We start from the raw sequence: 25,985 nt of genomic DNA, 5'->3' as shown, positions 1-25,985 counted from the left end.
CCCTAATTGACAGTGAGTCCCCAAGCACAGGGACTGGGTGGCCTCACCTCTGTCCACCCTTCTGGAACCCCCAGGGCCGAGCACACACCAGGCTCCACGAAAGCTTGCTGAATATCTGGCAAATGAATGAATGAATGTATACATCCTATCTGAGGCATGTGAGCACAGGCGCAGTAAGGGGCAGACTTTATTCTGTCCCATCACAGGAAGCTGGGGGGTGACGTTGCACACCAGAGAGCTGTAGCCATGGGGGCTGTGGGGTGGGGCGAGGGAAGCTTCTGTTTTTCTGCGTTTTGGGACTCAAACTGCATTACTTTCAAAAGTGGAACTAGCTGCACCATATGTGAGGAACTGGAGTTCACTATGGTTCTCACCACCCTCTGCCATCTATTAGAGGGATTTTTTTTCTCAGGCCAGAGCCCATCCCTTCAGGAATGTGAACTGCTCGAAGGTAGAAATGGTGATGATTCGGTGCTCTGCCCTAGCTCCCAGCCAGCACCAGCAGAGCGTATACTCAGGGAACTCAGACAGAGCCAAACTAATTAGGATTCGGTGAGCTGAATTGGAGCTCAGATGCTGCCCCTTCCTCTGACCATGGAAAGGCCCTGCCTTCCCTGAGCCTCAGGTGGTGCCTCTGTGAAATGGGTGTCAGCTGTGTCCTTCCTCCCCTGGCTCACTGGTTGCTGTGGAGAGGCCTGGCAGGCCTCTAGCACCCCGTGATCCTCGGAGGCTGTCACTCCCTCAAGGCCCCTGAACAGGGGGAGAGGGCCAGGTGAAGCCTCAGGTGTCCCGTCTGCTCACTGCAGCCCCATCCATGCCTGGCCCTGATGGATAAAGGATGGGGAACCAGGAGTGGTCACAGACAAGGAAAATAGGCAGTGATGGGTACTCAGAAGGGGTGAGTGGGAAGCCAGAGGACACAGGTTTCTTGGAGGAGGTGACATTTGAGCTGTTTTCCAAGTGGATAAGGGAGAGGAACATCCCAGGCAGAAGGGAGGCTGGGAGAAGAGACAGAGGCCAGAGAGTAGGGACCATGTCCAGGGATCCGCAGGGAGGCTGGTGTAGTGGAAACAGAGCAGGAAGGGCTGGCAGGACAGGTGGGAGATGAGGAGGTGAGGTCATCTAAGGCCAGATCTCCTGGGTCTTGGAGGTCTCACTACAGAGTCTGGACTTATCCTGAGGGCACTGGGGAACCAATATGACCTGACTTATGATTTAAAAGATCACTTGAGGGAATTCCCTGGTGGTCCAGTGGTTAGGACTCCATGCTTCCACTGCAGGGGGCCCAGGTTTGATCCCTGGTTGGAGAGCTAAGATCCCACAGGCCACAAGATGTGGCCAAAAAAACCCAAAAAGATCACTCGAGCTGTTGGATGGACAACAACTGTAGGGTACAAAGGAGGCAGCAGGGAGGCCAGAAAAGATGGTGGCCCAGACCCGGCTACCAGCTGTGACAATGCAGAGATGTGGCCAGACACTGGACAGAGAGACTGATTGACTCTGATGAGCAAGGGCGTTATCTACTAGAATTGGGAATTTTCTGGAAGTGGAATTCCAGAATTCCAGGCCAAGATAGAGTTCCTCGGACAGTACCCTGGTGAGTCCCCACAATCACCGCTGCCTCATCAGAGTCTCAAGCAATGGCACAGGGACAACTCTGTGCCACTGCCACCCCAGGGGCCAGCATGCTGCCCAGCCCTGAATGGTCAGTGGGTGTTTGTTGAGTGAATTAATAAATAACAGAGTTCTAATAGTGGGAGGTGAGGTGCAGGGAGGGAACGAATCTGAAACATGTTAAGGAGGTAGAATCTACAGGACTAGGAGGCTGAATTAAGGTGGGGGTAGAGAGGGGGACGTCCAGGGTTCATGCATTTACTCATTCATTCAATCTCTCATTCGATAAATATTTCTTGAATTCCTACTATGAGCCAGGGACAGTGGTGATGAGGACATCTGTGGCCCCTGCCCCCACAGAGCTTAGAGACTCACAGTGAGGCAGGCTTAGGCACGTGAGCACACATGGGCACGCATGCTACCTGGTGGTGATGGGTGACATGAAGGCATGAGTCCACAGGACATGGGGACAGAGAGTACCAAGGAGAGGCTGTCTTCAGAGAAGGTGGTCAGAGGATGCCTTGCTGAGGAGATGATTTTCCAGGTGGTCAGGGGCCAATTGGTGCCAGTTTTGAGAGCTCCAGAGAGGCCCAGCCTCACTCAGGTGGGAGCCTAGGTGGACAGTGGTGCTTTGCAGAGATGAGAACAAAGGAAGAAGAGTCCCTCTGGGGAAGGTCATGAGATCTGGTGGGTCATCCAGGGGCTCTGGAACAGGAGAGGGCTCTGGGCACAGGGGAAGGCTCAGGATGTTCAGCAGTGGACGGATGAAGTCCTGAGACTGGATGATATTTTAGGGTGGGGGGAAACAGAAAGAAGAACCCAGTCTCTGGAAGCAATCCCCAGGTCTACTGACTACAGAAAAGGGGGTGCTGCAAAGGAAGGCAAAGAGGAGGGGCTGGAGAGGGGGAGAACTGGGAGAGGGTGAGGTGTGTCTCTTGTAAGAGCTAGCGAGGGAGAGGATGTCAGTGCCCCTTGCTGCCTCTAAAGGTGACAGACTACAGAGTGAACCCTGAAGGGTGGGGTTGGAGAGGACCGGTGTTGTCTTATTGATGGGAGGGGTGGGGGAGTGGAGCTGGCCCTTTTACCCCAGTGTGAGGTCAGCTATCAGCTCCACCGTAACCCACTCCAGGGGAGAGCCAGTATTCTAGCCCCCTTATTGGAAAGGACTGGGTTCTGGCCCCCTTGGACAACATGTACCCAGACCTTGCCAGGGTCCTCACCCATGCTTCCAGAGAAAGGCCCGAGACTCCGCAGATGCCAGTACCCAGTGAGTGGTGACTGCGTGGCCTGGCTAAGAGCTCAGACTTACCGGTGCCAGATGGTGGCAGGAAGGACAGCCTGCCCCCACAGCAGGGAAACTGAGGCCGGCGGACGGGCAGGGCTCAGGGGCAGCGTCCAGGCCCAGAAGGTGTCTGATGAGTAGCCTTCAGGCCTTCCTGTTCCCCTCTCTGAAACTGGCCCTGATCCCTTCCTCCAACCAACTCAACGCAGCAGTGCGCCTCCAGGACCTGTTTCACATATGGGGGCCTGAAAGGTCTCTAGAGCCCACGGAATTCAAGGAGGGAGCAGGCAGGCGAGGCTCTCCGGTGCACCCGGTTTTGGGGTCTGCATGGGAAAGAATGGTTCCTTCCTGCCTTTGCTAATGGTTCTCCGAAAGTCGCCCTATTCCCGCATATGTATCCGGATCCCGAGCGCTGAGAACTCCCACCGCCCGCGTGTCGTCCAGGGTTCCCCTCCCGCGCCCCGTCCCGTCCCGTCCCGTCCCGTCCCGCCTCGCCCCGCCCCGTCAAGCTGGTGGACGCCGCCAGCCACCGGCCTGCCCCGTTAGCCGAGAGGGCGGAGCGAGCCGTGGGCGCCTCCAGGGGTGCGGGAGCCGCGGGAGCGCAGGGGGTGGGGCCCAGCTGGCCAGGGGAGGAGCGGGGCGTCTGGGCTGCAGGCGGCGGAGCAGAGGGAGGGGCGGGCAGCAGCGGCGGCGACCGCGGCAGCTGCGGCGCGACCTAGCCGGGCAGCGACCAGTGCACGGAGAGCGCGAAGTCCGCGCAGCCCAGCGCAGCCATGTGAGTGTCCCCACCGTTTCCGGGGGCCGCGGGCAGGGCGGGGGTCGGGCGCGGCCGTTCTGGTGCCTCCCCCGCCTGGGGAGTCCCGGATCTGCTGCCCCGGCTGAGGCCCTGTCCCGTATCGCCCCATCCCCGGGACCCAGGCCTCGCGGTGTCGTTCCTCCCCTCCTCTCGGGCGCGGAGGACGCCCACAAAAGCCGCCGCCTCTGGGCCTGCCGCACCCGGTGCTGCCTCCTTCCCTCCCGCGGCAAGGCCCAGGCGGCCTGTGCCCCGGGGCTCTGGGGTGGGCCAGGCCCGAGGGTGGGCCCTTGGCGCCAGCCTGGGCCCTGGCACGGACGCTCACCGGGAGCCCCACTGCCCTCGCCGTAGGAGAGACTGAGCTGGGAATGGGGAGAGGGCGACGAGGGGTGCTGGCCCGCCTCCGAGATGAGCTAATCTCTCTGGCCCCACCGGCTGGCCTAAGCCGCTTTGGGCCCCGACCCGAGGTGGCCGATCCGGCCTCGGGCTGGGCTCTTCGTGCAAATCTGGCGCGGCCCAGGCCGGAGAGGATAGCCCCGGCGCCGTGGGGGAACAGACCCTGTACCTGGAAATGAGAGGCTGGTGTGGAAACTCTGCAAGCAGCCAGGCCTGGGCAGCCTGCAGAACCGGTTTGGGGAAGGGGCTGCTCACCAGGGCTAGGGGTCTGGGTAAGCCTGGCTTCAGCACCCTCTGTTCTCCTCTCCCCATTAGGCCTCAGTCCAGCTTCCAAGACTGACCCATCTCAGCCAGTTCTGGGTTGCTTCTAATATGTGTCCAGGCTGGCTGGCCGAGCACCTACTGTGTGCAGTCCAGTGTAACAATAACGGTGGGCCATCTATGGGGCTTGCCCTGGGCCTGCATCGCTCAGTGCCGGCACAGCCTTCTGAGGAGGGTTACCAGATGATCTGGCAAATGCAGAAACTGGCCCAGAGAGGTTAAGTAATATTCTGAAGGTCACACAGCTGGTTTGGAGAGAGGTGGGAATTAGACCCAGATCTGAATTCTTGCCACTGCACTATCCGCTTCCCCGGCATGGGGGGTAGCGGCGGGGATGGGTGGGCGGGGAGAGAGATGAGAACTGGAGAGTGAGGTACAAAACCTCCCTGTCAAAAACAATAAACAAACAAAAACAACCCAACAAAAAAAACCTCTCTGTCCTGCGTCCTGTGGGGCAGCAGCTGCAGAGGGGTACCTGGAAATGGGGGGGGATGAGGGGAGCACACAGGGCGCTGGGCTGGGTCCTCCCCCGGTGGAAAAGCTGGCGGGGAGGACGCGGCTGAGTCACTGCGGGCCCCTCGCTTCAGCTCGGACTAGCGCCTCTGCCAGGCCCGGCCCGGGGGAGGCCACAAGGCTTCCAGTGCGCCGCCGTCCGGGAATGTGACCAGCTGACCAGGGAGGGGGCCGGCAGGAAGTGAGGCCACCCCGCCGCCTCCGCCCGGTTCCGGGGTGGGGGGTCCCAGGCCGCACCGCGCCCCCCTCCCTCCCTGCTCCCGCAGCTGCGGCATGACGTCAGCAGCCGGGTTTGGGGCAGTTGCCATGGAGACGGGGGCAGGCTCAGGAGGGACCCCATTCTTCCTTGAAGCCGCCCCTTGCCCGGGTTATTTTTAGCGTCTGTTTACCTCAATCCTGGGCGGCCCTGCTGTGGGGCGGGGCTGGACCGGAGACTCCCGGGAAAGCGGCTGGCCTGGCATACCACTGAGCTGGGCAGCACAGGTGGCGGGACCTTCTGACCCACACAAGTGCACCAGTTTTGGCGTGTAGAGGGTATTAGAGGCCGCGGGATCTGGGGCCACGCAAGCGGGCAGAGTTCCATTCCTAGCTGCCCCGAGCTGGCTATGCTGCGGGCCCCATCACCCTTGAGACCTGGGTTCTTTCCCATGTCCAGAACAGACTTCAGGGCTGCCATAAGTCCAGATAATCCCCTGGCTCTTATCAGCCAGCCTCTCCCCCACCCCATTTGAGGTGGCCCCTCTCCTTTTGCTCAAGGGGATCTGCTCTTCCCCTTCCCCCACCCCCAGCAGGGGAGATCTTGCCTATTCACCACCTGGAATTGTCACTTAGATTGATATTCTGATGGTCATCTGGACCAACAGTTATACATCCTGGTCCCTGTGGCAGAAGCCCAGAGAAAGAAAATTGATGGGACAGTCAGCCTACTCTGAGTCCAGCCCACCTACTCAGTTCCAGAATCCCAGGGAACCCCCACCCTGCCCCATTCTCAGAGGGCAGAACCCCACCTGCTGATACAATCAGAAAGTAAGGAATGGAAAAGGAAATTGTCTATGAGGTAGAGGAGTTGGGGTAGATAGAGACTTGAAATCTACTCCTCCAGCAGCTCAGGATCTACCTGTATCTGGGCAACCCAGTTCAATCAGCCCCCAACTCATAATCAGCTCCTGCCTTCCTTCATTGCTTTGGTGCAGGGCGCAGAGGGTACAGCAGTGAGCAAAGCAGACAGGCCTCAGCCCCCAGAGTTCACAATCTGGTTGGAAGACAGACCCTAAAGCAGAACTGACAACTGAGTTATGTGGCCTCAGGGATCAGAGAGAGGAAACTATGAGGCACCTTAAAGGGGGACCCAATCCAAGGCAGGCTTCTTGGAGGAAGAAGTAGTAGGGTAAGACTTGAAAAAAGAGAGGGAGCTGGTCAGGCTGAGAGTAGTGGGAAGAGGATATAGAAACAATGAGAGCTGCTGCTTAAATGCTGAAGAGCCTTACAGGCATGGAGAGAATTCACAGTATCTGGAACAGAACGATCATGGGGGGAACAGAGGACTGTGAGGGGAGGAGGAAGGTATATGAGGGAAGGGACAGAGCCTGAAGGTCTTGTGGGTCATGTTAGAGAGTCTGGACTTTATCCTTGGGGTAGAGGAATGCCCATGGATGTTTCACAAGAGTTAGAATAGAGGGAAGTTAAAGATTTAGAGTCCTGGGGTTTGAATCCTGGCCCTACCACTTAACAGCTGTGTAATCTTGGGCAGATTAATAATTGTTAATAACATCAGTTAACATTTGTTGTGTGTTTACAGTGAGGTACTGTGTCCGCCCCAACTTCTGTACTCCACATACAATTCTCCCTTCCCTGAACACTCCCAGTAGAGGAAGTATCTCATTTCATCCTCCCAACAGCCCTGTGAGATAGTTGTTATTATTATTGTCATTATCCTCGTTTAACAGATGGATATCTGCAGCCCCAAAAGGTTAAGAAATGTCTTGCCCAAAGTCACACAGCCAGTTAGCCTCAGGTTTCTCATCTGTGAAGTGGGGCTAATAGGACACACCCCATAGGTTTGTTGCCAGAATTAAATGAGATGATGTTTGTTAATTAAGCACAGTGCCTGGCATAGAAAGCACTTGATAAAGGACAGTTTTTAGCATTGTCAGGTGACTGGAATTTCCAGAGGGGCAATGCTGTTATTGAATAGATCATTGTGGGTTAGCACGGAGACAGGGAACCCAATAGGAAGCTGCTGTAGGGTTCTAGGTGAGAATTGGTGATGGCTTGGCCTTGAGTTCTAGCTATGGGGGTGGAGGTGAGGGGGCAGATTCCAGAGATGGCAGGAGTGGGTGGCTGAGTAGATGTGGGGGTAACAGAGGCTGAGGGACCCACGATGATTCCTAGTTTCTGTCTTGAACAACTGGATAAATAGATGGTGGGGCTGTCGTGGAGAGGTTAAGACTGGGGAGAGTCAGGTTTGAGGAGGAAAGTGGTGACTTTAGTTTGGGGACTTCAAACTTAGCACAACCCTAATAACCCACTCCACATTGTCACTCAGCTTCCAGGAGGTATCAAGCAGGCAGCTGGATAAACAGGCCTGGTGCTCAGAAGAACGGTTTGGGCAAGGAAAAGATATGGAAGCTGGCAACATTTAGATGGCATTAAGCTGTGGGAGATGTACCCAGCCCATGAGTGGGGAGGATGAGGCCCATTCGGGGATGGGGAGAAAGACAGATCCTCTGGGAAAATAAGATGTGCAGCCAGAGAGATAGGTGGAAAGCCAGAGGCATGTTGCCTCTTGAAATCCAAGACAAGGAAAGGCTCAAGGAAGAGGAAGAGAACTACACAGTGAAAAGCTTTGCTGAGATCAAGCAGGATAAGGACCAAACATTGGACACTGGATTCAGCAATGGGGAAGTCAGTGGTGACCTTGTCCCGACCAGTCAGGGGAGTACTGGGTACAGAAGCTGGACCAGGATAGGAAGAAGAGTGGGTGGGTTTAGAGAGGAAATGGAGGTAGACACCTCTTCAAGAAACTTGGCTCTAAAAGAGCCAAATAGGGTGAGGGGTAGGGTAGCTAGAAAGAGACTGGGAGTCCACAGAGGGGTCATTTCTTTTTGTAGTTATTTATTTAAAGTTAACTTTATACTGAAATATAATATTCACACAGAAAGGGTACATGTCCTAAGTGTACAGCTCACAAGACATTTTCACAAAGGAACACACCCATATAGGATCAGGAAATAGAACCCAGATTAGGAAACAGAACATAATCAGTACCCTGTCAGCCCCCTTGTGCTCCCTTCCAGTCACTACTCCCCAGGGGTAGTGTCACTACTATTAATAGTCACTACTATTCTGACTCTGTCACCATAGATTAAGTTTAACTGTTTTTGAACTTTATATCAAGGAATTCAAACATATATCCTCTCTTGTGGTCTTGCGTTTTTCACTCAACATTATGTCTGTAGGATTCATCCGTATCGTTGCATGTGGTTGTATATTGTTCATTCTTTTTGTTGTATAGCATTGCATTATCTACTGATGGGCATTTGGATAGTTTCCAGGGTTGTTTTCATCTTTTTTGTGGGAGTGACTTGAGCTTGTTTGAGGCTTGTGGAGAAAGTTTGCAACACTCATCTTCCATGGGAAGGGAGAGAGATGGCTAAGGTCACACATGAGGATTTCCCGCATGGGAAACAAAAGCCTGGCTGAGGCTGAGATTTGCTCTTTTCCAGCCCAGCTGCTGTGCCAAGACCTCTGGCAGCTCCTGCCAGCCTGTGCACAGGTGCAGAGAAGGCAGGGGGTTGGGTTGCCCAGGGTTGGTTTCTGCCAGGTAAGAGAGAAGCCCAGGGTGCTGGGGATATTGGTAGCAGGCGAGCAAGCTGGAGTGGTGGCTGCAGATCCAGGCTGGGGAGAAGGGTGTGCAAGGAAGGTAGGGAAGAGAAGGTAGGAGGGAACTGGCAGAGTGAAAGGAAGCAGAGGCGGATTGTGAGCTCTGTGCAGGGCGATGTCTGTGCAATTCCGGCTGTTATCTCCAGAGACTTGCATAGGGTTGTCACTTAGTAAATAGTTGAATAAATGAGCTGAGGGCTCAAGAGGTCACAGGTAGAAGGCAGGTGAGGTGGGGGTGATGGAGATGTGGTTCTGACTTAGGAAAGGGGCATTCCAGAGCCAGGTGATGAGACTGGGCTGTTCTCATGGAGGGTGGCTGCAGGGAGCAGAGAGGCCAGTGTTGGGTGGGCAATCCATGGGAATGCATAGCTGCCAGCATAGGGTGCACAGCACTCAGTCTTCAAGGAGGGAGGGGGAGATAGCATTTCTCAAACTAGGATCCTTGGACATCTTGCATCTGAATCTGTAAGGGGGTGGTGGGCTGGTTGGAAATGCAGACCCCTGGGCCCACCCCAGCCTCTTGGGGAAAAAGTAAGCCCAGTGCAGCAGAATTGAGCATGGTGGCTATGGTGGCCTTTATCCAGGCTAGAGTTGGATAGGGATAGTCAATGAAGAGATACTGGGGGCAGGAAAGGGCCAACACCAAGGGGATTCAGTCCATGTGAGGTGGGGGCCAGAAGGATGGGGCCTCTGCCCTAGGATGCAGCTTCTGCCAGAGAGAAGGGCCTGATTGGGCAATGGGACCGGATCCTCTACCCTGTGGCCTGGGGGTAGAGAGGGTGTCCAGACTGAGCATCCCCTCTGAGGGTGGAGGGATGGGGGTGGTGCATGGTGCTATGGGACTCTCTGCACCCAGCTGCTTCTCTTCCTTCTCTCGGCGGCAACACATAATATGGGGTTGATCCAGTCCCCCACTTTTAGCTCCTTCTCAGCCTCCAAACCCCCTCATGCTCAGTGCTTCTCTGCCGTCCTTTGGCACAGTCCCTCCACTCAGCACCCCCAGCCCTTCCTTCCACTCTCTCAGCCCCTGCTCTCTAGCCTTCACACACTCAGAACCCCAACTCTAAGCCCTCTGTGTCCAGCTCTCCCTCAGCACCCCTCAACAGCCACTCCATGAGGCCCCTGTGCTAACTGCACCCAATTCAGCCCCACCCGGTGTCCTCACTCTGTTTATCCCTCCATATTCACCGCTGCCCTCGACTCCCTTTACCCACACTCCTGACCCAGCCGAGAAGACCCCCGTTAAGTCCCCTGCCTGAGGGGAACCTCCAGTCACCCCTCCCAGAGGCTGGGAGGGGGGCCAAGGGCCCGGTGCCCCCGTGGTCCGGCCGGTCCCGCCCCATCCCGGCGGGCTGAGTCAGGCGGCAGGAACTGGGCGGGGGGCGGCGCCGGGAGGAGCTGAAGCAGGAGCCAGAGTCGCTGGGAGCGAGCGCGGAGCTCAGCCCGGCCGGCACCGAGTGGCCCTGGGCCGGCGGGGACACGGGGAGCAAGCGCGGGGCTTGGAGGGCTGTCCCGGACCTACCATGAACTCCAAGAAGAGAGGTAGGACCTGGTCCGGGGCTGCGGAGGCTCCGGGGCTGGTCCCAGGGGGCTGCGGGCCGCGTTCTGGGGGCCTGGGGCGCGTGTTTCGCCGGAGCGGTGTGGGGGTCTGCGGAGGATCTCTTCCTGCTAAGGTCACGGGCGAAGGCTGCTGTCTGTGACTCAGTTTCCCGGTTGGAGTCTCAGGAAAGTGGAGGGGGCGGGGCACTTCTCGGCACTGCCCCCCACCCTGGGAATCCCCCGGCTCTGGGCATCGGGAGGGCTCTGGCGTCTGGGCGCCTCGGAGCGGGTGGGGGCTGGAGGGGAGCAGCTTCCGCGGGGCGGGCCGGTGTGGGGAGCCCAACCTGCACAGGCCGGGCCTGCCAGGCAGCTCCGCTGGGCTCAAAGCACGCACCCCGCCCCGCCCCGTGACCTCCTGCGGCCTCTTGGGGTGTGGGCGTGGGAGCTCCTGGTCCACTTGGGGGGAGGAGGTCAGGGCAGGGCTGGGGAGCCCGCCCCACCCCCGGGTAAACAGGCGCTTCCGCACATTCTTCGCACGCCCCTCCCCTTTCCTGCCCCTTCCCAGCCCGGGGAGGGTCCCAGTGCGACCCCCCTTCCTGCCCCGCGCGGCAGGCGGAGCCTGCACCTCTGCAGGAAGTGGGGGTGTAGCCGAGGCCACGCTGAGTCCGACACCGAGTCACCCGCGGCCGCCCTGTCATAAGCACCAGGGCCGCTGGGGTTCCGACTCCAGCCTCAGGCCGTGGCCGGCAGGACTGAGATACAGAGTCTGGGCCGCGGGGAGGGGGCTTCAAGGGCCTGATTGGCGCTGGACACCCGCCCTCGCCACCCCCAGGGAGCCCCGCGCGGACTCGTTCCATGATGTCCCTGTCGGTGCGGCCGCAGCGCCGCCTGCTCAGCGCCCGGGTCAGTAGGAGCCAGTCCTTCGCAGGCGTCCTCAGCAGCCAGGAGCGGGGGCCCAGGTACGCGGCAGAGGGGGGCTAATGGGGTCAAGAGAGTCTGACCGGGTTGGAGTGTGCAAGTGAGGGTTTGGGGGATGACTTCTTGCCCCTTCCTGAGTGCAGTCTCTTCTTCAGGAGCTTCCCAGCCTTCAGTCCCCCGGGGCCCCCACGGAAGCCCCCAGCGCTCTCCCGAGTGTCCAAGATGTTTTCAGTGGCGCACCCAGCCCCCAAGGTCCCGCAGCCTGAGCGGCTGGACCTGGTGTACGCGGCACTCAAGCGAGGCCTGACGTAAGCAGTGCCCTCCCAATGCCTTGTCCCATGATCCCTCCCTAAGTCCTCATTCCCTTTCTGCTAGTAGGAACCTTCCCCAGCCTCACACCCTCTCCTCACTGCCTGTTCCCTGGGCAGGTAGAAGCTGGAGAGGTAAGATAACTCTTGTGGTCACCCCTTTCCCCAGGGCCTATTTGGAAGTACACCAGCAGGAACAGGAGAAACTCCAAAGACAGATAAGGGAGTCCAAGAGGAATTCCCGCCTGGTAAGTGAAGGGTTCGCATCCTGTATGCCCAGGATTAATATGCCCTTTGCTCTTGTGGTGTGGGGGGCTGGGCAGCACCAGCCCTGGGTGACATCAGAGCTGTTTTCTGGGGTGACTTAGTCCAGGTGTGACTAGAAAAGTGGGTATCAGGAAAGGCTGGGGAGTTTCTCTCCTCAGCTTTCCCAGGCTGCATGTACTTTCTGCCTGGGACCCAGTGCCTGTCCATGGGAGCTTCCAGTGGGTTGGGTCAAACCCCACAGACATGGACAGCAGAAGATTATGTTGTAGTGGTACTGAGGGAGAGCCATGGTTCTTCCTGGGGAACAGGTCAGGGCTTCCCAGAGGAAGAAACATTTCTGCTGGGTCTTGAAGCATGAACAGGAGTTCCCCGGTAGAGGGAACCATGCATGAGGAGGCACAGAGCTCTCTTCCTAGGGGTTGTAGAAAAGGCAGTGGGCCAGGGGAGGGATCCCATGGAAGAGGTGGGGGGAAGAGTACTAGAGGGGTCTTGGGGACCAAATCTATGACACCAGCAAAGACCAGGCACGTGGGAAGGTAGGTCAGTCCTTGCTTTGACTGGAATGGCTGTGGACCGTGGTGTGAGAGGGAGGAAGGCTGTGATGAAAAGGAGCTAGGTAGGTCTGGGTGAGCAACTGCCCCTGCTGGAGTACTTCCCCTACCTCCTAATGCCCCCCTCATCTCTACCCGCAGGGCTTCCTGTATGACTTGGACAAGGTGAGTGTATAGAGAACGGTGTTGAAAGAGGTTGGCTCAGGGGGAGGTAAAGGGCCCTGGGCCTCAGGCTTCTTCTAACGCACCTCTCCCCCAGCAAGTCAAGTCCATTGAACGCTTCCTACGACGGCTGGAGTTCCACGCCAGCAAGGTACTTGTGCAGCATGCGTGTGTGCTTGCAGCGTGGGGTGGGGGATTGGGTATCAACAAGGAGATGGGATGATGCTAGGCCCTGGGTGAGCAACCCCAGTAGTGAGTCTCAATCCCCCCTCTGCCACCCCACTCATCTGCCCAGATCGACGAGCTGTATGAGGCATACTGTGTCCAGCGGCGTCTCCGGGATGGCGCCTACAACATGGTCCGTGCCTACAGCACCGGCTCCCCAGGGAGCCGTGAGGCCCGGGACAGCCTGGCCGAGGCTACTCGGGGGCATCGGGAGTACACAGAGGTGAGGGATGTGTGCCAGTGAGGCAGAGGCACAGAGTGTGGCAGAGCTGGTGAGAGGGGACTGGTTCTTGACCTCCTCCTGTCCCTGCCCATCCCCCTCAGAGCATGTGCCTGCTGGAGAGCGAGCTGGAAGCACAGCTGGGAGAGTTCCATCTCCGGATGAAAGGTACCAAGTGGTGAGGCCGACTGGTGGCGGGGAGAGGGAGGTGTGTGCCTGAGACCCCTGGACCCCGTTCATCTCCTTCTCCCCCACTCCCAGGGCTGGCCGGCTTCGCCAGGCTATGTGTGGGCGATCAGTATGAGGTAGGAGGATGGGCAGGGAAGGGCTGGGATGGCAGGGTCGCAACACCAAGGGCTGCTTCATCCTGCCTCTTCCCCTAGATCTGCATGAAATATGGGCGTCAGCGCTGGAAACTACGGGGCCGCATAGAGGGTAGTGGAAAGCAGGTGTGGGACAGTGAGGAAACCGTCTTTCTTCCTCTGCTCACGGAGTTCCTGTCCATCAAGGTGATGTCTCTGCCCAGAACCATAGGACACCAAGATCCTGTGACTCTATGACCCTGTGAACCCCTTATGATCCTCATGACCCTGAGACCCTTACCCCTGTGACCCGCATCTGGTTCCATGGCCCTGTGAATGTGTGACCCCTTGACCTTCATGACCTTGTGATTTCCTTGTGACCTCCTGACCTTGTGAATATATGACCCCTGAACTCTCATGAGGCTGTGACTCCCACGACCTCGATGACTACAAATTTAGACCCCTGTGGTCCCCATGCTCCCAGGCTGCTTCAAGCCTCCATGGCCCCATTACCCTGAGAACTCCATTCCCTGTAACTTCCTCATGGCCCGATGACCCTGTGACTGTCACATAACCTCTATGCAAATTCAGACCTCTGATCTCCCACAATCTCATGACCCCTACACCCTTGTGACCCCACCATGCATTCTTGGCTACAGGTGACAGAACTGAAGGGCCTGGCCAACCATGTGGTTGTAGGCAGCGTCTCCTGTGAGACCAAGGATCTGTTCGCCGCCCTGCCCCAGGTTGTAGCTGTGGACATTAATGACCTTGGCACCATCAAGCTCAGCCTGGAAGTCACGTGGAGGTTGGTGGGGCTGAGGGGCTTGGAGACGGGGCTGGGGCTTGATGTTAGCACCTGCTAACAGCTTCTTCCCTCTCCAGTCCCTTCGACAAGGATGACCAGCCCTCAGCCGCTTCTACTGTCAACAAGGCCTCCACAGTCACCAAGCGCTTCTCCACCTACAGCCAGAGCCCACCAGACACGCCCTCACTTCGGGAACAGGCCTTCTATGTGAGTCACATCCCGGGCTCAGCCCCCCACCCAGGGGTTTGCTGGGGGTGATCCTGAGATGTCCTTTTCTCTCTCCTAGAATATGCTGAGGCGGCAGGAGGAGCTGGAGAATGGGACAGCGTGGTCCCTGTCATCCGAATCTTCCGATGACTCCTCTAGCCCACAGCTCTCAGGCACTGCGCGCCACTCCTCAGCCCCCAGGCCCCTGGTGCAGCAGCCTGAGCCTCTGCCCATCCAGGTTGCCTTCCGTAGGGCTGAGACCTCCACTTCTGGGACCGTGGATGAGGAGAGGGCCATGGCCCCAGCCCTGGCCAATGGGCATGCCCCCTACAGCCGGACTCTGAGCCATATCAGTGAGGCCAGTGTGGATGCTGCCCTGGCTGAGGCTTCAGTGGAGGCTGCAGGCCTAGAAAGTCTAGTCCGGGGACCCAGCCCACCTGCACCCCCAGATCCCACACATGGGGAGCACCCTAGTCCTGTCCTTTCTGCCCTGGACCCTGGCCATTCTGCCACAAGCCCCACTCTCAGTACAACAGGCCCTGCCCACACATCTACAGACCCTGCCCCCTCTGCACACCTAGACTCAGTTAACAAGAGCATAAATTCTAGCTCTCCTGAATTGCCAGACCCCACCCACACCACTACAAGCTCCACCTCTAGTGCCGTAAGCCCTACCCATAGTGCTCCAAGCCTCACTCACACTACCACAAGTTCTACCCACAAGACTGTGGTCTCTATTGTCACTATTACAGGCCCTACCCCCAGTACCACAGGGCCAGTCCAGACCACCACAAGTCCCACCCACAAGCCAATGCTTTCTACCCTCACTCCTGCAGCTCCTGCCCCCAATACTACAGACCCAGTCCAGACCACTACAAGCCTCAGCCACACTGTCACAAACCTGACACACACTGTCACAAGCCCCACCAGCAAGCACATGATCTCTACCCTCTCTACTGCAGGCCCTACCCCCAGTACCACAGACCCAGCCCAGACTACCACAAGCCCCACCCATACTACCACTAGCACCACCCACACTACTGCAAGCCCTACCCACACCACCATAAGCCCCACCCACACTGCTACAAGCCCCACCCATACCACAATAAGCCCCGCCCACACTACTGCAAGCTCTACCTACACCACCACAAGCAGTACCCACACTACTGCAACCCCTACTCACACAGCCAGGATTTCAACTCACACTGCTACACCCAATGCTAAGGACCCAGTCCAGATCACCAGGAGTCCTACCCATTCTGTCACAAGTCCCACCCTTATAACTGTAAGCCCTTCCACTTTTCTAGACCTTGACACGCTCTCCAACCCCTCTGCAAACACAGACCCTCCCCTCCCAGGCATCGACCCCCTGTCCTGTAGCTACGCAGCCTCCACTTCCTGCACTCAGGCAGACCCCATAGCCCTCAGCACCTCCCACCCAAGTCCTACCTGTTCCAGTTGGGAACCCCTCACAAGCCCTTCCCCAAAACTCCCAGAAGCCATCCATCAGAGCCCAAGTCCCCCTCCCTCACCCCTAGCCCCTGTGACCCAGCATTCAGACCCTAGAGTGGCCAGGGCTGCCCAGGCCCCAGTTCCAGGGGCAGCTGGAGGTGCTGGGGACAGGAAACTGGAAGAGGCACTGGGGGCCCTAATGGCTGCCCTGGATGACTATCGTGGCCAGTTTCCTGAGCTGCAGGGCCTGGAGCAGGAGGTGACCCGGCTGGAGAGTCTGCTTATGGTGAGGAGGGCTGGGCTGGTTTGCGGCAGCGCAGGGAGGGCAGCCAGGCAGGGGCGACAGCTCTGACGCCCTTCACAACCCCAGCAGAGACAAGGCCTGACTCGCAGCCGGACCTCCAGTCTTAGCATCACTGTGGAGCATGCCCTGGAGAGCTTCAGCTTCCTCAATGAAGATGAAGATAATGACAGTCCTGGGGACAGGTGAGAGGGGCTAGGAGCGGGGGAAGAGGGGAGGTGAGTAGCAGGTGAAGGAGAAAGGCGAGAAAGGGGAACAGGTGAGGTGAGGCCAGGGGGAGCACGTAAAGAGAGCAGTAAGATGGGTGGTGGGCTCGAGGGAGGTGGGTGGGAGGGGATGGACTTGCTGGCGGGTACATCTGTGTTCACCCCTCCCATGTACCCCTCGTGTGTCCTTGTTGCTCATGTTTTCAATCCCATCTGTATCCCCAGTGCTTCTGGTCACCTTCCTCCTCATCCCTGCAGTGTCTGCCTCCTCCGTCGGTCCCCACCAGCTCCTGAGCCTCCAGCTCCTCCTCTCTTCCTTGGCCTCACCTTGAACCTACCCTGTGAACGAGCCTTTACTGTGCCTCCCCATGCATCCTGTGCCCCCCAGCATCAACCCCCTCTGTCTGGACCCCAGCTTTCCCAGAGACCCTGGTCCCTTGGCTCTTTGTCCCAGAGTGGCCTTTGCCGATTCCCAGTTGAAGGTCATGCCCGGCCCCTCCTCCCTCCGCTGCTGCCCAGGTTATGGCCCCGTGCCCTGCGCCCCTTGGGCCGCAACCCCTTGCAGTCCACATTGCGTAGACCATCCCGCCTGCAACCCTACTCCCGCCCATCCAAGCCCCGGCGGCCCCAGAGGTCCCAGCAGTCCTAGCTGGAGGTAGCCCTGGGCAGACAGGCTCTGGAGACCCCTGCTACCACCTGCTGGTCCCAGCCCTTTCCTCCTTCTGGAAGTCCTCCGTGAACTTACCCATTGTCTGTTGTTTGTGCATGATGTGTTCTTCTGTTCTGGGATGGGGGGAACTTAATAAAAATACTCTGGTGACCAGATGATGATGTGTGCTCCTGGGGCGGTTGACCCCATTTTTCTCTCAGGCCCCCAAACAGCCCGGAGCCTGGGGCTGAGGACAGCCTCGACTCACCTAGTGCCCGACCCCTCAGCACGGAGTGTCCAGCTCTGGACACTGCCTTGGTCCAGCACCTGTACCACTGCAGCCGCCTCCTGCTGGTGAGGCTAGTGGTATTCCCCCACCCTTCCCTTGTAGCCCCTTCCCCCAGGGAGCCCTACACTTCAATCCTGGCCCTCCACACCTCCTCTGAGTTCCACTCCCCAAGGTCCCAGGGCCTGGCTCTTGCTGAATGGAACACCTCCCACACTCTGGCTCCCCCAAGTCTCTCCCGATGCATGCAGGGACTTGTAGTCCCTGGTCTCCACCCTCTCTAAGCTCTGTCTTGAGGTCTGAGCTACCTGGCCACCCCTATTCTCCAGAAACTGGGCACATTTGGGCCCCTGCGCTGCCAGGAGGCATGGGCCCTGGAGCGGCTACTGCGGGAGGCCCGAGTGCTCGAAGCAGTATGTGAGCTTAGCAGGCGATGGGAAATCCCTGCCACCTCTGCCCAGGAAGGTAAAAGCTGTGTGGGCTCTGGCTCGTGTCTGCCCCAAAGTTCCTCCCTTGCCCTATCCCACCTACTGCGCCTGTCTCCCCACCGGCTCGTTCTGTTGCTGACAGTTTCCTGCACCTCCTCACAGTGGTGCAGTTCTCGGCCTCCCGGCCCGGCTTCCTGACCTTCTGGGACCAATGTACAGAGGGACTCAGCCCCTTCATCTGCCCTGTGGAGCGGGTGCTCCTCACCTTCTGCAATCAGTACGGCACCCGTCTCTCCCTGCGCCAGCCAGGCTTAGCCGAGGCTGGTGAGTGGGCTGCCTACCTGCCCCCTCTGCTCTCCTTTCTCAGATCCCCAGTGATGGGACCTCAGGGAAAGCCAGGTCAGCCCACAGAGACATGCTGAGATGAGCACTGGGAAGAAACATCTAAGGCTCATACCTCAGCACAAAAGGGCCCAGATTGGACCCTTTTGTGCTGGGTCCCTGGACCTGCGCATGGGGTGGGAGCACTCTTCCCTCTAAGGACCCAGGTCCATCCACACCCTGAGACCTGCGGCACTGCCTCCCACAGTGTGTGTCAAGTTCCTGGAGGATGCCCTGGGGCAGAAGCTGCCCCGGAGGCCCCAGTCAGGCCCTGGAGAGCAGCTCACCGTCTTCCAGTTCTGGAGTTACGTCGAAGCCTTGGACAGCTCTTCCATGGAGGCCTATGTGACCGAGACTGCCGAGGAGGGTGAGGCAGTAGCCCTGGTCACAAAGTGGCCTGATGCTATGGGTGGGTCTGAAGGTGTGAATTCAGGACCTGAAGGTACAAAAGAACCCACCCCGGGAGGCTCTTTGCCCTGCCAGCTTGTTCCAACTGACACCCCCCTGCCCGGCTTCCTTCTTTCAGTGTTACTGGTGCGGAATCTGAACTCAGATGACCAGGCTGTTGTGCTGAAAGCCCTGAGGTTGGCACCTGAGGGGCGGCTTCGAAGGGATGGGCTCCGGGCCCTCAGCTCCCTGCTTGTCCATGGCAACAACAAGGTCATGGCTGCTGTCAGCACTCAGCTCCGGAGCCTGTCACTGGGCCCTGCCTTCCGGGAAAGGGTAAGAGTCGGGCAGGGCTCCCTGAGGGCAAAGGCTGGGGTCCCAGGCTCCCAGTGTCTGGCTAAGTCTGCCCTCCCACCCTTAACCAGGCCCTACTCTGCTTCCTGGACCAGCTCGAGGATGAGGATGTGCAGACGAGAGTGGCTGGCTGCTTGGCCCTGGGCTGCATCAAGGTGACCCCTTTCTCTCCCCTCCCAGCTCCCCAAGCCCTGGGTCCTGAGCCCTTCTCACCTGCTCCACTGGGCCCACCTCAATGCTCTCTCCCCTGGTAGGCTCCTGAAGGCATTGAGCCCCTGGTGTACCTGTGCCAAACGGACACAGAAGCCGTGAGGGAAGCAGCTCGGCAGAGCCTGCAGCAATGCGGTGAGACTGGGGAATGGGAGATATGGGTCAAGTTGAGTTCTATGACATTTTGGCTGCTGGGAATAGGGGTGAGATGGGGTCAGGGGTGGGAGGGCCAGGGCGGGGCTAGGGCCTCTCCTGACCCCATCTTTATCCATTACAGGGGAAGAGGGACAGTCTGCCCATCGACGGCTGGAGGAGTCACTGGATGCCCTGCCCCGCATCTTCGGGCCCGGCAGCATGGCCAGCACGGCATTTTAAACTCCCCACCCACCGGCCCCCAGTGCCCCTTCCCCCCACTTTCAGGGCTTACCAGGCACTGGCAGGGAGGGTGAGGGCTGGCTCCAGACACTCCTCCCTCACAGATTCCTATCAATGAAAATCTAATATATTCTCCTTTTGTCCTCGGGGTGGGAAGAGTCAGTGCCGCAGTCAAGTGCCTCCCAGCCTCGGCTCAGCACACTTGCCATAGATCGGTGTCCCGGGCCTGGCCGTCCTGCCTCTGCCCTGCCACGTCCCTTGGTTTTGTATTTTATTTACAGAGTTTTACAGAAAATAAAAAAGCAAAATGCCTTTCCTACACAGCCTGGACTGGTGCACTACTGACCTTCTGCTCCAGCACACTCTGGCTGTGGCCCTGACACTAGTGTGTCCACACTCCAACCGTGACAATGCCATGTGCTTTTGCCCTGGAAATCCAGATGGAAGAGAGCCCAGAGGCTGGAACTGGGCTTGGAAAAGAGGGCAGAGGAAGAGGGTGGTGGAGTGTTGCTGAGGAGGCCCGGCCTGCAGGTGGGTGTACCCTGAGCCTGGAAGCTATGGGCCTAGACTGGAGCCAAACTGTGGAGTTGGCCTAGAGAAGGCCCAAAGGGTGCCAGTCCTGGGAGTGGCTCCCTAGCAGCCAGCTCACTTGGCCAGGAGGCAAAGAGGAAGCAGGCAGGAAAAGGTGTGGTGGTGGCTGGAGCTTCTGGCCACCAGGGAGCAGCAGAACCCCGTCAGGGAATGCCAGGCTTCTGGGTCTTCGCCTCAGCCCAGGCAGCTTCCTACAGAAGGCGCTGAGCACAAGGAGCTCCTTGAGGGCCGGGTAGTTGTGAGGAGATTCTTGCAGAGGCGAAGAGCTGGGGCCTGGGAGGCAGGAGACCCGGATGGCTGCTCTGTGACTCTAAACAGAAAGTCCCTCCTCTCCCTGAGCCACCTCCTCTCTGTAATAACAAACCTGACTAAACCCTGTGACCTCCCCACATCTGGTAGACTTGTGCTGCTTCAGGAAAGAGGGCTCCAGGGCTCAGAGGGCTCACGTGAGTTTATTAACCCCAGAAAGTTAAGTGTTCAATGGGAGGAACCTGAGGGTAGGGGGGGACTTCAGCATGGCAGGCCTGTTCTAAGGAGGGCCCGAGGGAGGCCCACACTCAAGGCTGGAGAAACAGGTCTTCCACCCTTCCCCTCTCCCTCCAGAGCTTTCAATGGAGACAGTGTAAGGGCAGGGCCTTCCCCACTCCCTGAGCCCACTCTGGCGTCCCAGTACCTGTGGCTGTAGCACAGCAGCGTGACACCCTGGGGGGAGTCTGTCCCTGCACTCAGGTAGAGCCAATGAGATGCCAACAGTCCCCCCTGGGGGGTGACCCAGATCCCCAGAGAGCCCTGCCCCCCTGTGTTTTAGAGCTGTGTATGAAGAGGTTTGGCCGGGCCCTTAACCACCTGCTGGGGAAGCCAAGCTGAGCAGAAAAAAAACGGTAACAGGAAGGAGCACAGGAAACACCTGTGTGCGGATGCAGGTGGCTCATTCCAGTTGGGTGGGGGCAGGCTGACAGCCCTCAGCGCATCGGCACAGCGCGGTGCTCCCTCTGTGACTGTGACGGGCGGCTTGGGAGGGATAGTGTAGCTCAGTTTTGGGGTGGTCGGCTGGAGTGGTAGGGGAGGGGAAGGCAAACAAACGATAGAGACCAAGCCAGCACCCAAAGCCAGCCACAGCCTGGGCCTGCCGCAGGGGCCCCTGCAGCAGGGTTGCTGTCCCAGAACCACCCCTAGGAGCCCCTCAGGCCTGAGGCCCCACAAGAGGTCCCCTAGTAGGGCAGGACTGTCCACTGACATCCAAAGCGTGGCCTGTGTGGCGGGGAAAGAGGAAGTGAACACTGGCTGACCAGGTCCTGCGAAAGTGCAGGCGGGGGTGACTGGACTGGCACAAGCTCATGGCTTAACCCACAGGAGGAGACGGGGCCTGGGCAAGAAGTGTAGGATGGGAAAATGTCCCAGCCAGGGGTCAACCGGGACTGTCATTGGGAGCCTCGGGCCTTTGCCCCACTAACCCTACCCAGCTCAGAACAGTGTGAACCAACCCCAAGACAGCCACTCAACCCCTCTCCATCAGTGACTTGAAGTCAGGCTGGATGGCCTCCTATACCCTGGCTCAGGCCCATGTCTGTGAGATGGTGGGGGGCAGGGAGAGCCCTTGTCCTCCCTCCTGTACACCCTGCCCTCCCCCAACACACATAGCCTCACAGGTGTTCCCACAGGGCGAAGCTCCTCCCAGCACACCTCCCATCTACCCCGCTGTCACACAGGTTTGGGGAGGCACTCACTCCCGCGACTCTGGACAATTGAGAGCCTGCTGCCTCCAGTGATGGGAGGTTGATGACACCATCGGGAGTCAAATGCACCAGAGCAGGGAAAGCCTGTCCCCAGCTGTCCTGTGGAGCCTGTGCCAGCCTCTTGAGGGGACAGAAGGAAGTGGGCCTCCAAGTTCTGTGACACACTGAGAAGCACCCCATCAATCAGGTCCATCAAGGCCACAGCCATGCCTTGGCCACCATCGTTGGGGGTCTCCCCAGAAGAAACTAATAAGCATGCACTGCAAAAAAAGGGACCAGGCTGAGGTAGTCCAGAATACAATTTATTGTGTTGGTGGTCCCTGGAGGCTCCCCCGACTCCCCTCTTTTCCTTTTGCCCTCTTCTAACCTTACCTTTCCTCCAGTCTCCCACTCTTCTTCCTCATGTATTCAAAGCTGCAGAGAACCAAAAAAAAGAAGAAAAAAAAAAAAAAGGCATGTTGGTAAATGCAAAGAAGCAGACGGGTTGGCACGTGGGAAGAGAACTGCTTCTTTGTCTCGCCTACAGAGCGGGGGTGACTTCCTTGTGTGCTCCTGCCTGGTGTGTGGGTACAATCTGCTGAACCCTAGGCATATGACATGCTCCCCCCAACCCCAAACAGCCCTGGAGTGCCCTATTTAGGCCATCCATCATCCATGGACAGAAGGCTCTTGGCTTGGCTGCCAGACCTGGCTCTTCTGGGCCTACGTAATACCGAAGGGTGAGCTTGGGAAGGACTCCCGGGCCTATACAGACAGCTCAGGAAGAACATCTATCATTTGGAAAAGAAGACTGTCATTGCCCTGCGAGAAGGGGCCTCTTGTTTCAGAAGGCTGCAGTGGGGTGTGCAATGGGGTCACAGTTCAAGTTTAATGTCAATGGTCACGTCTCACTTATCTCTGAAGACACCCAGGGCATATGGATCTTCAATAAGTACTGACTTGGAGCAGCTGAATAAGCAGATGAATTGCCATGCTAACACCAACGTTTCTAGCTATTTCCTCTGAATCTCCTTACAACTTTCTCCTCCACCTCCTCCTCAGGCATCCTCTTATAAACATCACTCCACAGGATTCCATTCTAGGCCCTTTTCTCCTCTCTTTTGAAACGCACTCCCTGAACCACCTCATCCATTTCTCTGGCTTCCATCTATATGCTGAGGCTGTATGCCAGTGATTCACACGGCTCTCTCACCTCCCGACCCCCATATCCAACTGCTGACTGGACACCTTTTGAACAGCATTCTCAAAATCAAACTTATCTCAAAACCTGTTTCTCCTCCAGAACTTCTGGAGAAAGTACTCAGGTACTCAAGCCACACAACTGGGCCTCACCCTTGACTCTTTCCCTGTCCCCTCTTCCAGCCATCAGAATCTTCTCAATTAAATGCCCTAAATATTTCTAAATTCTGTCTGCTTCTCTTTATCCCCATTGGCACCACTCAGTTTCAGGACATGTTGACCTCTCTCCTAAACACTAAAACTGCCCCCTCACAGGCTCCCTGCCTCTGATCTTGCTCTTCTTCCGTCCATTCTCCATGGTGCAAAGTGATTTCTAAAAACATAAACCCACCACTACAGTTTCTCTTAGGGAAAATTCCAGCCCCCTCAACCTGGCTCACGAAGGCTTTTAAGTGTGTTCCTCTCTCCAGCCTCACTTCTGCCACCTAACTTCTCAGTCTGCACTGGACCTCACCAAACCACCTGCAGGGCTTGCTTGCCCCTCTGTGGTACACTCTTCCCACTCCTCATCTTGCCTTGCTAATGCCTGGTTACCTGATAGGCTTCAACCTAGACATCACAAATTTCTTCATGAAGCTTCCCTTCCACTGGGCTCCTGTCACAGAAGCATGCATTTCCCCTAGTACAGTACTAGGGGAATCACACCCCATTGCAATCGCTCATTTACTTTGTACCCTCCAATATATACATCCACAAGTATTTTCTGACTAGTCTACTAGGTAACAGGTACCACCCAAGTCTGCAAAAGATGATTGGTGCCTTGCTTGTAGAGCTCGGTCCAAGTGTTTTGTTTTGTTTTTAAACAGCTTTATTGAGATTTAGTCCATGTACCATGCAATTCACCCATTTAAAATGTACAATTCAGTAGTGGCTTTTAGTGTATTTACAGAGTTGTACAATCATCACAATCAATTTTAGAGATTTCATCAACCCCAAAAGAAACTCGGCACTCCTTAGGTATCATCCCTGGGAACTCTACATCCCCTTCCCTTTCCCGGCCCCCAGCCCCCAAGGCAACCACTAATCTACTATAACCACAGATCCTATAGATTTGCCTATTCTGACATTTCTTTTTTTTTTTTTTTTTTTTGGCCGCACCACGCAGCATGTGGGATCTTAGTTCCCCGACCAGGGATCGAACCCGCACCCCCTGCAGTGGAAGCGTGGACTCTTAACCACTGGACCGCTAGGGAAGTCCCTGGATGTTTCTTATAAATGAAATCAGGTTAGGTCTTTCCAACTTACCCAATTGTAAGATTCACCTGAGAACTTCCATGGAGATTCAAATTCAGAGACCAGGGAATCTGTATTTTAAACACGTGCTCCAGGCAGTTCTCTATTTGATCAGGCTGCATCTGCCTTTACTGTCTCCAGCAAAAGTGGGTCAAGAAATAGCTTTTGATGAATACCGTTAAAACTTAACACGATCTGAAAACATTTTGAACATGAAAGGACAGTGTATGTTTCATGCAGAAAAAGCCTGGATACTCAAAATACCCCCCAGAGTCCCCCATGAAACATAGCTCTTTAGAACGCACTTTTACTGGGACTTCCCTGGTAGCGCAGTGGTTAAGAATCCGCCTGCCAATGCAGGGGACACGGTTAGAGCCCTTGTCCAGGAAGATCCCACATGCTGTGGAGCAACTAAGCCCGTGCGCCATAACTACTGAGCCTGTGCTCTAGAGTCCGCGTGACACAACTACTGAAGCCCGCGCGCCTAGAGCCCGTGCTCCGCAGCAAGAGAAGCCACCGCGATGAGAAGCCCGCGCACCGCAACAGAGAGTAGCTCCGCTCGCTGCAACTAGAGAAAGCCCGTGTGCAGCAACGAAGACCCAATGCAGCCAAAATATTAATTAATTAATTATTTTAAAAATGCACTTTTACCACGGGGATCTCAAATAAGGAATGGAATGGAAGCCTGAGCAGGGGACAATGTAGGGAGGGAGAACTGAGATCAGACCAGTGGAGGCGGCAAGCAAGTTGCATCCACAGGGGCCAGAGGGGGCAGTTAGAAAGGGGCTTGTGGAGTGGCTGAGGAGTTTGGGATTTACCCCCAGGACACTGGGGAGTCATCCATGGGCTAGAAGCAGGGGAATTTTGTGATCACATCTGTGCTTTGGAAAGGTCGCTTTGGCAGTTGTGTGGAGGGAGGAAGCGGGGAGCAGTGAGGAGTCTGCTGCTGTGGTCAAAGTGACGGTGCCCGAGCCAGGATGGAGGCAGTGGACACAGAGAGGAGGTTAGAGTGAAGAGATGTTCTGAAGGTAGAATGGACAGGATTTGGAGATTGATGGGATGTGGGAGATGAGAAAATGAAGCTCAGGTTTCTGGCCTGTGTGGTGGATGGGTTGTGGCATCTTTCACTGAAAAGGGGGAGCCCTAGAGAAGCAAATTGGGAGGAGAGTGACAAGGCTCATAAGGGTGGCCTGGGAGCCATCCAGGAGGAAGTGTCCAGAAAGAAGCTAGATACGTAGATCTGGGCAAGAAAAGAAGGGTGTAGGCAAGAGGCAGAACTTTGAGAGTCCTCCTTGCTTTACTGATATCCAGTGACCAATCTGTTCCTCCCACACATGCAGCACATGCCTTTTACTTGCTTCTCCATCCTTGACTTTTACCTACTAATGCCCGAGGTTTAGTGTCTCCAGACTAATATAAGACAAAACATAAGGCCCTTGAGGGCTAGGGACATCATCTCTCTCCAGTATTACCCTAGCCTTGAGCATAGACCTGGGCATTGAGCAGTTATTCAGGTTACAGATTAATAAGTCATGATTCCAAATACCTCTGCTATCTGCTTTCCAAGTGGCTGGAATTTCTCCCATTAAAGCCCTTCCTGGGACTTCCCAAGCAGTCCAATGGTTAAGACTCCGCGCTTCCAATGCAGGGGGCACAGGTTCAATCCTTTGTCAGAGAACTAAGATCCTACATGCTGCATGGTGCGCACCCCCAAAATAAAATAAATAATAAAATAAAATAAAATAATGTTTTTAAAAAAACCTCTTCCTTTGGGTTAAGGCAATAGTGTCCAACTTGCATTAGAGGGCAGACACCTTTTTACTCTTAAACAAATCACATAAAATTCGGA

At 56.7% G+C, this 25,985-nt stretch overlaps 1 protein-coding gene across 4 annotated transcripts in view; it reads left to right on the top strand.

Annotated features, from left to right (window-relative positions):
* Positions 1-19,660, top strand: part of RIPOR1 (RHO family interacting cell polarization regulator 1) — a 31,127-nt gene extending 11,467 nt beyond the window's left edge. Inside the window, exons 1-22 of one of the 4 annotated variants that reach the window (XM_068527365.1) lie at positions 3,558-3,671; positions 11,173-11,299; positions 11,414-11,566; positions 11,736-11,814; positions 12,526-12,549; positions 12,644-12,697; positions 12,842-12,994; positions 13,096-13,159; positions 13,253-13,296; positions 13,375-13,500; positions 13,953-14,101; positions 14,179-14,308; positions 14,388-16,046; positions 16,131-16,246; positions 17,138-17,270; positions 17,532-17,667; positions 17,793-17,954; positions 18,220-18,378; positions 18,538-18,734; positions 18,824-18,907; positions 19,007-19,097; positions 19,240-19,660. In XM_068527365.1, coding sequence (XP_068383466.1) covers positions 11,196-11,299; positions 11,414-11,566; positions 11,736-11,814; positions 12,526-12,549; positions 12,644-12,697; positions 12,842-12,994; positions 13,096-13,159; positions 13,253-13,296; positions 13,375-13,500; positions 13,953-14,101; positions 14,179-14,308; positions 14,388-16,046; positions 16,131-16,246; positions 17,138-17,270; positions 17,532-17,667; positions 17,793-17,954; positions 18,220-18,378; positions 18,538-18,734; positions 18,824-18,907; positions 19,007-19,097; positions 19,240-19,337 — 3,915 coding nt within the window. In that variant the 5' untranslated portion in view covers positions 3,558-3,671; positions 11,173-11,195 and the 3' untranslated portion in view covers positions 19,338-19,660. Of the gene's footprint in view, positions 1-3,557; positions 3,672-11,172; positions 11,300-11,413; positions 11,567-11,735; positions 11,815-12,525; positions 12,550-12,643; positions 12,698-12,841; positions 12,995-13,095; positions 13,160-13,252; positions 13,297-13,374; positions 13,501-13,952; positions 14,102-14,178; positions 14,309-14,387; positions 16,047-16,130; positions 16,247-16,492; positions 17,102-17,137; positions 17,271-17,531; positions 17,668-17,792; positions 17,955-18,219; positions 18,379-18,537; positions 18,735-18,823; positions 18,908-19,006; positions 19,098-19,239 lie in introns of those variants that run through there. The other 3 variants (XM_068527364.1, XM_068527363.1, XM_068527366.1) reach the window with 3 other exon arrangements.
* The last annotated feature ends 6,325 nt before the right edge of the window (positions 19,661-25,985 follow it).

This window comes from Eschrichtius robustus, chromosome 19 (genome assembly GCF_028021215.1).
Source record: "Eschrichtius robustus isolate mEscRob2 chromosome 19, mEscRob2.pri, whole genome shotgun sequence".
Taxonomy (NCBI): domain Eukaryota; kingdom Metazoa; phylum Chordata; class Mammalia; order Artiodactyla; family Eschrichtiidae; genus Eschrichtius; species Eschrichtius robustus.
The sequence above is the reverse complement of the archived record's forward strand: the minus strand, read 5'-3'. Positions and strand labels throughout refer to the sequence as shown.